This window comes from Phaethon lepturus, unplaced genomic scaffold, assembly GCF_000687285.1.
Source record: "Phaethon lepturus isolate BGI_N335 unplaced genomic scaffold, ASM68728v1 scaffold48779, whole genome shotgun sequence".
Taxonomy (NCBI): domain Eukaryota; kingdom Metazoa; phylum Chordata; class Aves; order Phaethontiformes; family Phaethontidae; genus Phaethon; species Phaethon lepturus.
In genome coordinates, this window is record NW_010566466.1 from 13,082 (window position 1) to 24,908 (window position 11,827).

The 11,827-nt window shown below is 37.2% G+C and overlaps 1 protein-coding gene across 1 annotated transcript in view; it reads right to left on the bottom strand.

Moving 5' to 3' along the window:
- Positions 1-4,351: 4,351 nt before the first annotated feature.
- The window catches only part of LOC104627329 (uncharacterized protein KIAA0753-like), a gene marked incomplete at its 5' end in the record, with an annotated part of 10,220 nt that continues 2,744 nt past the window's right edge, over positions 4,352-11,827 (bottom strand). The window contains 5 exons of the mRNA XM_010295489.1: positions 4,352-4,469; positions 6,767-6,991; positions 7,163-7,283; positions 9,185-9,266; positions 10,331-10,504. Coding sequence (XP_010293791.1) covers positions 4,352-4,469; positions 6,767-6,991; positions 7,163-7,283; positions 9,185-9,266; positions 10,331-10,504 — 720 coding nt within the window. The remainder of the gene's footprint in view (positions 4,470-6,766; positions 6,992-7,162; positions 7,284-9,184; positions 9,267-10,330; positions 10,505-11,827) is intronic.

Genomic DNA, 11,827 nt, shown 5'->3' on the forward strand with positions numbered 1-11,827 from the left:
AAAGCATGGACTACAACCTTGATGCTGTGGGACTACAGTCTGTGTTTTTTTAAAGCTGGAATCTACAGCTAGATTTACATGCATATATGAGGTACAGTAGGAATGTGATTGAAGGGAAACTTATGTAGCTCATGAATGAGCTCTGAATTCAGCAATTTTTACACCCATGCCTATGTAATTGCTTTACAAGTTATGCATGTCCAAAAGCATTTTGGCAAATCAGGGGTCTGCTTAAAAGAACATTTAAAACCAAAAAGTAAATATATTAAAAATCAGTCCTTGAAAAATACCATTCAGCAGCAGTGACTGAGTTTATTCTGTGAAAAGAGACATCTTCCTACAGCAAGAAGAATAAAGAAAACAAGCAGTAAAGACCCACATCTCCATGACATGAGTGGAAGCACGTATTGAACTTTGAACACTGGGTTACATTTCCTTCTGTGCAGGGTAATACCTGCAATCTCAAATGAAATCCTGTTTTGCATTTATTTCAGTTGTTCTCAATGAGGTAGTGGCAGGTTCTGCCAGCCAGATCTCTGTTCCACTACTGTAGTAGTGATTAGGAGCTCCAGTGGTCAGGCGCTTCCCTCCATGTGTTATAGGAGCTGTGTGAACTGAGGCAGCCCTTTTACCAACGCATTGCAACCTCTGTTAGCAAGAGACAACACGCAAACACACAGGCGAAGCACAAGGAAACAGATGATAAATGACCAGTTGGGACCACTGTCCTTCAACCTGTTGCTTTTATTTCAGACCAGACTACCATCCTAAAACATAAGTGCAATCCAATACTCCAAACATACTCCAAGAGAAAACGTGGGGTCTTCTGAGGAAAAATGTACTTGAAAACTATCATGTCCTTCCAGGACATACCTTAAGCAGATACAGTGAAGCAGGTCTTCCATTTGGAGGATAACTGACTGACATGTACATAATGAACAGAGCCCCTTTTCCTTATTGCTGGTGAATCAGTTCTTAAAAAACCCAACCAACCAACTAACCAACCAAAGCCCACCTCTCTTTCCTAGTGGAAGGAAAGTAGTTCATAGAGAAGCAGGATGTGCAGAAAGTTATCCTCCAGGGGTAACCCAGCGTCAAAGCAAGCCAAAGAGAAGAGAGGAGTTCAGTTATGCTCTTACATTGACATTAACGGAAGTTGAATTAGGTCCAGCATTAGTAGAAAAAAGTAGCTCTCCAAAGCACTGGTAGAGCAAACACTGTTGCCATAACTACCTCACTCCCAGAAGCACACCAATTTAATTTCTACAGTTAAATATTTACAGAGTAGATTGCATGCTGTCAGGAGTTGCAGGAACTGCCTGTAGAATGCAAATACACAGCCCTGTCTTCAGGGTCCTCCCTACACACCTAGTTATCTATCAGGAAGGAGGAGCACAGCTGCCCCAGGAGGGAGGACAAGCCAGGAGCCGAGGGTACCCACGGCACAGGCTGGGAACTGACTGCACCAGCAGGACACAGTCCCACAGCACCTGAGCAAGGCAGGATGGCGACAGTCACAGGCCCCACTGACAGCCCAGGCATCTCCAGGCCACACAAGCCAACCTGTCAGAGACAAGGTCAAGTGAGTCTGGATAAGCAGGGGGGACACTCAGCTGTACCTGTGGCACAGCTTCGGCAAAGACCAAGGACTTGCCTGACTCCAAGGCAGGCTCTTGGCCACAGGCAGAAGTTCCAGGCAGGATAGTCAGGGCAATTAATGCCTGTTGTTGCACCCAGGATATAGCACTGCCCTTGCACCAAACTGCTCCAATATGCTTCTACCAGCCATCACCTAAATCACTCTGAACCATTCCGTAAACTTTACTACTACTTCAGCTATATATGACTGCAGTAATTTATCTTTGTTGGAGCCACCCATGCATCTATAGAACCACTGGACTCTTTCGTCCTGTTTTTGCTTCATCCCTCTCACACCTCTGACATTAAAGAAACTTGCACATAAAAAAATCAAGAAATCTAGTCCAGATCCATGGAAGTGGATCCTCTGCAATACCAGGTTAATTAGTATGTTTTGGCTTGTCTAACCTGTTCCTAAAGACTTCCAGCAACGAAAAACAGCCCAGTCCCCAAGAAAATGTATTCTTTAACTATCTATACCATTAAAATATTTTTTAAATCTGAAACTGCTTCTGGTACTCCCCCATGATTCAACTTTAAAGTATGGACTCAGATGCATGATAGTGCTTTTAATGGCCAGATAACATCACTCATTAGATGCACAGTTAACAACTGCAGTGGTATTATGGTTGTACATTTCAGCCCCACATATAGTCTCTATCGACATACTGTGACAAAAATTATGCATATATATAATGTTTATCCAGCTTGATGCCGATTTCCCTTAGAAACAGTGACATGCAGAATCACTTTAAGATGAAGCCCTACAATTATGAAATTTTTCAGGGCAGAAACTTCGTAACTGTCTCGCTTGCATGTGTAAATAGTGCATTACAAAATCCTTTAGTTAAGTTCCTTAGGAAGGACTGAAGAGTGTGAAGTCGGGGATCCTACCTAAAGCCTTCACTCTCCACACATTTCTGCTCCAAGGCAGCAGCCAAATGCCACAAAATTCTCATCCATAATAAAAGTTCACTTTGGCATCATGAGTCAGAGGATACCACTCACTGCACCACGGGATTTAAGAAACAAAGTATGATTACCTTGACAGATGACCATATTACTTTGAGGCATATGGTAGTATGACTCTTGTAATGTTCCCAGGTAGTCCCTTGCATGTTGGGTGCTGACTATTCCAAATGGGTTCAGATGGAGGTTACCTTACATTAAAACTATGTTTAGTCCTAAGAAACAAGTGTTTATTAAAAAAATAAAATATCTTGAAAATACTTTCACAAGTACATATACATAGAGACACTAGGGCTTTAATCTTTCAGACTTAAAAACAGGCTTGTCTCTATAATCCTAGAAATAAAAAAGATAGTGTTTTAAATTATAGAAATCACACATCAGCAAAGTCACACATCAGCAGTAACATTTACATGATTACATTTGGTGTAAATTTCAAGACAAACAAAATAGTAAACCAGGCTTCAATGAAAAAAAAATTCTTTAAAATGTATGTTCTCATTAGAGGAAATAACAATCTTAGAAGGCTAAAAATTATTCTGTTATAGGTTGAACACTATTGGAGAAATTGTCAAAGGAAACAGACTGTCATATTGGTTTTTTGGGTTACCTCAAGGGTTGAATTTGCATTTCCCTAGAATACTACCATAAATAATTATTACTTATTGCTGGCCTCAGGCATAACCCAAACTAGTACACCGTTTACTTGAAACAAACAAGTTCGTTCAATATTGCAGAAGTGACAATTGTTCATTTATTTTGTTGTTCTTGATTTCAATGGGATTGTTAAGAGTAAGGAATATGGGGTTGGATCACTAAACACTGATAAAATATTTTAGACTAGTTTAAGAAAAAAAAAAGAAAATCTGCATCGTATGCTTCTATTGAAGGGTCTCATTTGTCTGTGCATAATGTACTAGTGATATTCAGAAACCAACAGAAGAGGTACTACATTCAGAAGTTGATTGCAAGAGTCCAAGCTGGCTGTTGGCCTATGAGGACAGCCAATGCTAAGCATTTACATCTACTTAATGCTGTGCCATGAGGATCCTTTCTTTGGATAGCCGCAACCCCTGAAGAACTAATCCTAGGTTATATGCTAAGCATGCTGGTCAGACAACATCTGTCTTACATGATACTGAAAGCTCTAAACAGCAAACCAAACAGCTTTTATTGTAGACTGTTCCATCTTGGCTTTAGAAATATCAATACTGCTTCATTCTTCCAATACAACTATCAGATATATTCAGTACATTTCACTGAGAAGAATACACTAAAACCCATAGCTCCCTTATGAGGTAGGTAAGTCAGATTCTCTCCACTTAAAGCAGAAAATTGAGGCACAGTACAGCTAAGTCTGTGACACTGCTTGAACCAGTCCTTCTCCCAATATTTTATTCTAGTAAGAAGATCACACATAAAAATGAATGATGTAATACAGGTATACAAATGGATCGGTATTCCTATCAAAATATATAAACTTCACCTATAACAGTTTACTCCATTCTATTGAAACACTGGCTGAAAAACAGAGTTCTGATAAATGCAGTATTATAAAGTCTGAAAAGGAAAACATAATGATAATGGCTTTATAAAAACCCGAGATGAACTCTTGATGGACTGAATTCATTTGGTGAACAGAATCCCACAGACTTTTAAAAGAACATGAAAAATGAGATCATTTGGTAAGACTGTTAGACTGAGGCTGACGTTGCATTTGATAATGGGGCAGATTTGAAAGCATTTACTGTGCTGGCTGCAAAAACTCTGATGTGAACACAGCTTCTGCATAGTCCTCACAAACATCCTGCAGCTCTGCTGCCACATCACATAGGGCTTCTTCTGTTAGTTGTTCTGCAAGACTGAGGGAGAGGGAGGGAAATAAATAAAAGGTTCAGAAAGTCAGATTTCAAATTCCAGTCATTTATACCATTGATATCAATGCTCTGATTTTAAAAGGCAAATACTCATTTTCCTCATTCTTTCAACTGCTTAGCCCAAGAAAAGATCTGATATGTGTTCCAATATGTGCTGTGTAAGATATCAGAAATTCTTTCCTCAGTCTGGTTCATAGCAAAGAACATACTTCAGGCTTAAGAGTGTTGAGAGATCTCAGTTGCGTCCTTTTTTGAAATACTTAGATACTAATCCAGCTTTGGGAGTAAGAGTTAACATACAATGGTGCTCATCCAAAGGCCATTGAAGTAAATGGGAAGCTGCTTATTGATTTTAGCTGCCACTGAATCAGGCCTTACTGAGAGCAATAAAGATTAAGAAAAAGTGAGATGAGAAATTTCAATTTTCAGTGATCTCTGGGCCATAGATGTTACAGAAGGGAAAACTATTTTAGTGTAAGAACACAATTGTTTACTGGCCTCTTGAAAGCTTCTCTTCAGTTTTGCATATATTCTAAAGTATCATAAAGTTAGTCTTTCTAAGATCTTTTAAGCATATCATGGGAGTGTTTCTTTTAAACATTGTGTGATACTATTTTATATAAGCAGATTTATAATACCCTCTGGTGGTAAGAATAAGTCAATGAAGCATGCTGGACATCAGATTGCGTTTGCAGTTTGATTTCAAGTAACAATGTGTATCAGGCAAATGGCAGCAGTGGAATTCAGCTGTCAGGAGGAGAGATTCACTGCCATTTAATCTATCTGCCAATCCCAAGAAGGTGCCAGTCCTTGAACTACCCAGCCGCACACCAATTATAAAAAGGAGTACAGTTCAGAAGGCAGAATGACAGTACTGAGAATTGAAAAGGCATATTTCAGTGGTTTAGTTCAGTAGATTCAAATACAGTGGTGTAACCACAGTTATTAAAATGTTTGCCTACTTATCCACAGTTGGGAAAACCATCACCACACATGATCATGCAAGTCATCTCAAATATTGCAGGACCTGTTCCTGGAAACACAGATTCAGATGCCAAATGTCATTCAAATGAGCTACAGCACCGATTTCAATGCTACTACATTAAAAATGTGTGCAGAAGATTAAAAACTCTTGGCAACCAAGCTTGATGTCCAATCTGCCAACACAGACAATTATGGCAAACCACTCCATCTACAAAGACTGAAGTTAGATTTTTGTAATTCTTTTTTAATACTCCAGAGTTTTCTTCTTCATTTCTCTCCTCCCATAGTCAGAAGTCATCTGATTGCCACTCTGCAGGGGCAACAGCCCCTCTATGCCAACTGATGTTGTGCCAGTTTTTCTACAGTTCTCAAAGAGCAGGACTAGCAAGGTTCAAGGTCAGCCTGTATATCCATGCTTTTTTTGGGGCTGGGACTTTACAAGACCAATAGGTGATTTCTGAAATATATCATACATACTGAAAATGATTTCTAGGCAATTGTCAATAATCAAGAAAAGTGCAAGGAAACGATAACCAGGGATATAATTTAGTTGCTACACCTGTTACTGAACAATCAAAATGCTTATCCAAGCTTCAGTGCAAGGGTGGGTATTTCAGCTTACGTTGCCCTGCTTGCTTAGTAGACACTGAGCGTGATAAACAATTTTTCTTTGCCAGGAAGTGAACAGCAGAGAGACTGTTACTTATTGCTTCTTCCCTTCTTCTATTTGTACTAAGGGATGGTAAGTCACCTATGTCACACTTCCCACAGTGAACTCCATGAAGTATGAAGACTTGTGGAAAAGGAAGCGCTGAAATCTGCACTAAGGTCAGTGGTGTTTTTTTAAAGAGTATCTACTGTTGTTCCATGAAACATCAACTTCATAATCCCTCACCACAAAGATTAAAACTTGCACAGCGCTTGATTTCTTTTTCATTTGGGGGAAAAAAAAAAAAGTTAATTCTGTTTTTCTTCAATTTACCTGTTGGTGATAGTCTTCTGAAAATAATTTAAGGCACCCTATATTTCACACAGTTGTTTTTGTGGTAACACCATAGAAAGATGTGAAAAATAATCACTCCTCCAGGGCATTTTACTCCCATATCCTTTTGTTTTATCCAACTACCTTAAAAATCCATGAACACCAAGTACCACTAGAGAAAAAGTCCAATAGCCAACTGCTTCTGGCTTTCAATTTGTCAATTAAATGGTCCCCTTCCCACTCCTTTCCTGAATAAGGACAGAAACACCTGTTCATCAGTTGATACATTCTCTTCAAAAACACATAGTTCATATACCTCTCAGCAATCTGCCATGGATTGAAACTGCCTACCGCCTCATGGGAAATAAGCTTTAGGTGATGCTTGTATCTGCTGTTATAATCCAAGATGCTCTGGAGCATATAGTTTGGCACAGAGAGAGACATATGACATTCTTTCTGCAGGGAATTCCGAGTCAATGGCTGCAGAATGTAATTTCCAGTCTGCAATTTCTCCTCTGCGTCTTTGTTTTCATCAATATCACTGAAAATATAAAATATTCATTAAGCCACAACTAGATTTTCAAGTATATTCTTGAAGGATCAGAAAATCTCTTCAAATAGTAATAATAATTTTCTGTAATGAAAACACTATAATGAAGACACACAGCTCACATGCAGCACAGTTTAGTGTAGGGGCAAATATTCTACTTACTTGCCATCAAAAAGTTTTTCAAATAAAGTGTCCATTTCTGGCTCTGTGCATCCAATTAATTTGGTTATCTGAATTGGATGAGGCGATACAGGTCTTTTAGCTACTGATGCAATTTGTTGTTCTAAAAGGAAGAAAATAACATTTAAAATGTTTCTTTGGAAGAGAAAAAATACATTTACTGCAGGTAAGTCCTCACAAAGGCTTTTGCTTCTTTTAAGAGGAAGTCCTTCAGATAAGTAAAATACTGAAGGTGACAAGCCCCTAGAATGTAAATTCAATATAGCTTTTCCAAGAGCTCAGTGTATTAAAGCTGAGCATTTTAGAAATCCTACCTTTAGTATAAATAGTTTGTTGTGTCAGTGGATACTTCTAGATGAAAGATAGAAAATACCACTCAAACTAGCATAGTCTATTAAGCTTGGCAGTAAATACAAGACATGGAAAAAAAATCCAACAAGATCATAGAATCATAGATTAGCTAAGATTTGGGCTAAGCCTTCACCAGTCTTATTCTGAAATTTTCCATTTTTCCATTAAAGTCAGTATGGGATCAGATACTTAGCTTGGGAAAAAAAAAAAATCAGTGTAGCTTCACTGTTGTACTCAATCAAATAGCAGGATAAAGAACAGAGCAGGGTGATGGGAAAAACAACAAGCATAAGTCATCCTTATTAGCATGCCATTGTGGCAAAAAATATTAAAGTATGTACACTTATGTATGGGAAACATCAAACTATTGTTCGGAATGCTACCTTTCATTAGTGAACAGTTTCCAACTATTATTACCTACGTCCCTCTCAATTAAAAATTTAATCTGATGTGAAAAGTTAGTTGTATCTTTCATCTGAAGGACTTTACATTCTTTCATTTATTTTCTATCCAATAAAAACAAGCAGGAAAAATGTGATTACTGTGAACTGGAAGTACCAAACTGTGGTTTTTTTCAAGGATTAAATACTTTTTGCTGAAGCACATTGGATAATGAATTCTGTACTGAAAAATCCAGATTTTCTGAGGCTATAAAAATTATAGCATGTGTGCTGCAAGATGTAGAAACATCATCACCATCACTTGAAAGGAATAAAGAGAAAAATATTCTAAGCTTAAGTAATTTAATATTATCTTCTGTGTACTGTCAGAAAAACTTAAAACTGTCATGGATTGACTGCTGCACTAATATTTACCTAACATTTACTCTTGAACTCTAAGCCATTTAAACTGATAGTTTTTCAAAACAAAGGAAAGAAAATGGGAGAAGCAAACAAGAAGATAAATATCTGCTTGCTCCTGTGCCTAAGGAAAACAACAGCAGGAACAGAGACTGTTTCACTATACCTTACTTCAGCCTGTGAAATCTTAAAAATAGTTGAATAGCACGAAAATTATTACTGTTAAGTATTTAATGGTGTTTCAAAGGAATCAAGTCAAATGAGTACACACTAAATATTTTTTTCAAGGTTAAGATTTAGAGATTTGCCAGTGCCTTTCTCAAAACTGAAGACAGGCAAGTCAAGAAGGGCTTAACAAGAAAACAAGTAAACAAGTGAACTAGCTGTCTTCTGGAGTAAATTTAAGTAGCTTAAAGATGAATTGGAGTGTACGTACTCATGCAATATCATCTTCACTGCAGAAAAATCATTACTCACATTTTGGTAGAAAAGAAAATATCTAAGCTAAGGAATGACAATTACTTAGAAAAGAGACAACATTCAAACTTAACACCTGATGACTGGAAGTATGTGTTAAAGATTCCTATCCCTCAGCTAAGTTGCACCAGCAGTGCTTTCCATCCAAATGAAGCCCTGATAAAGGCAAGTAGAAAATTACAGCCCGCATCCAGAAGAGATCCTTCATCTTTAAAATACTGATTTTAGAACTATATTTTAGGAATAGTCCTCTGAAAGGAACACCTATAGTAAAACACGTGTCTGGATGGTGCTATTTGATCACACATAATCCAATGATTTTGATTTTAAAGATACAGATTACAGGAAAAACAAGTTGCATTAAAAAGACACTTACCCATTTTTTCTGTCTGAGCCCAGAGCTCTGAATCACTATACACAATCTGGTTAAATCTCCTGCGTACAGCCTCCTGGTATCTCTGGTTTTGAATATACAAAATTAATCAGTCAACACATACTTAGCAGTTCAGCTGTAGTAGTTATCACCCAATAGGAAAGCAGGTCATGATCCTCCTTGGTCAAAATAGTCTCATTTTGCATAACACAAAAAAAGGGTAGGGGGGTGAAATCACAGATAAACATCTTTTTCAAAATGCCATACCTGAAAACTCAACTAGTTGCCAGTACCTTATAATGCTCCTCCCATTTCAGAGCAACAGCAGCTGGCCAAACATCTGAAGGGCCTTCACACTGTTTCTGCCTTACCAACAGTGAATTCAAATGTATGCTTAAGTGCCTCATATGGACAAGGACACTACACAATGTAAGCTTCATGCTTTCAGCTTATGAATAAATGGCTTAAAACTAAATGGCACTAAACTCAGTAGTTCTAAGTTACGATAAATTTCACTGAACAGGAAGGTGGAAATGGGACTTGAATCAAAAACCATGGAAAAGTTGAGCAATTAAAAATTTTTAAGAAAGCAATATATGAGAAAGTTCAAGTCAAGTAAATTACAAACCCATGAATATTTACACAGAAAGATGGATAAATACAGGCACAGATAACCATGTATTTGTCTGACTTCCCCATGTTGCCCTGTAAAATATTTTGGATTGCCAGAGCATGTTTCCTTGAGATGTTCATGCTACTAGAATACTAGGATCCTATATTAATATTAAAAAATTGAAAATAAAAATTTATTAATATTCAAATACTTTCCAATCTGTGAGACAATCAACATAATTGCCATACTGATTCTCTCATTCACATATGATGACCTAAGCCACAAAGTCTTGAGGTGGAAAGCAAACTCAGGTCTAACAACTCTAAAGCTAGCAATAAAACCATTAAGGCAAACGTTCTTCCAGTCTTACACTAAATTTTGCTGGACGTGCAAACTCCTTACAGTCTTTCGTTTCATACGCTGATCCAGTTAGACCTTGCTTCATTTAAGAAGGTAGATACTGTCCATAAATTGTATTATCTGTAAGTAAACAAGAAATTGGCACTAACGAGACCAACCAAGAGATAAAATCTTACTTCAATTTCTTCCATTCTTTGCAACATTGACTCCAGACTATGAGTGTCAGCCATAGGCAGAGCCTTGCTCTGGAGTCTCTCATTCTGCTCCATACTCCACAGCTCCTGAGCAGTATCTTCCAAAAGATCATCCAATAGCTTTTCACTCAGAATATCTGCATTTGCTGCAACCTCCTATTAAAAAACAAAAAAACCCAAAAAACCCACAGAAACAAACAAACAAAAAACCACACAGCCAATGCAGGAAAGAAAAAACCACAACCCAAAAATAAATGGGGGCAAAGGATGCTTAAAAATCAAACATTTCTTACAGCAGCTCATGGAAATAATCCAATTGTCATTTCAACTTTCCCCTTAAATGAAAAACCAAATAAATTCCTGTTTTCCTTCCACCCACACAAGAAGCCAAATCAACAAAATCGGCTTAGTATGTTCCTACCAAAAAAAACCAAAACAAAACAAAACCAAACCAAAACCAAAATCAATGAATATGAACAAAGCTTGCTAAACAACTATGTTCCCAAATGGAAGATGAAACTGTCACAGGTTCAGAGATCACCCAGGAATTCAAGAAAGTGAAGTGAAGGCCCTCATGTTAGAAAACACTACACACACACTTAACCTATCACACAGGAACAGTCTCACAGCAGCTTCAGGTGGTAATGAATAAATATATAGGACCCAGACCACAGCTGTAGGTTTCAGTTGTGTCTAATTTCACCAATTAGCTATGGTACAGTATCACTATTCATTTACCTGTATTGTTTTGTATGAAAACATTTTTCCCCGCAAAGCAACTTTATGCATTCAAGGTCACATCAAGCAAAAAGTATGCAAAAGAGATGTTAGAAAGGCTTTCTCATCGTTTCATATTGTACATGGTTACAAAATAATACTTTAGAAGGCACACATGCCCATACAATGACACTGTTTTAAAGATGTGGCTTATGTAAGTTGAAATTGCTAAGTTTGGGAAATCAGTGCTATCTTTCCAGATGCATTATGCTATACAGCAAAGATAAAAATACATCTTAAATATTAAACAGCTTTACCCTATGACATACAAATAGAATATTCCTTCTCAGCTGCATGAGTTAAAAGGTGGTTTATAAATGAAGAATCCTTCAAATGACAGTTTGTTTCCAAGGAGAGACTGATCTTCTAAATAAAACGTAAATCCTCTCATGATTATCAAGCTTTCTGTATTATTAGTCATTAATAGTACTAGTCCAAATTTATTTAGTCATTAAATAAGGTATTATAAGGATTATTAAAATAATCATATCAAGTCTAGTCATGTTCAGCATATAACTGGTATGACCATTCAAAAACAACTTTAAAATACATCTACTTGACAAGAAGCTAACAAAAAAAAATTTAATGCAGCTTTGCCAAACTTCATTACAATAATTTAAGACCCACATACTGAAATGGAAATACTCTCCAAATGTCCAAAACTGTGTTGACCACATAAATATGACTTGCATTAAGTTGAAA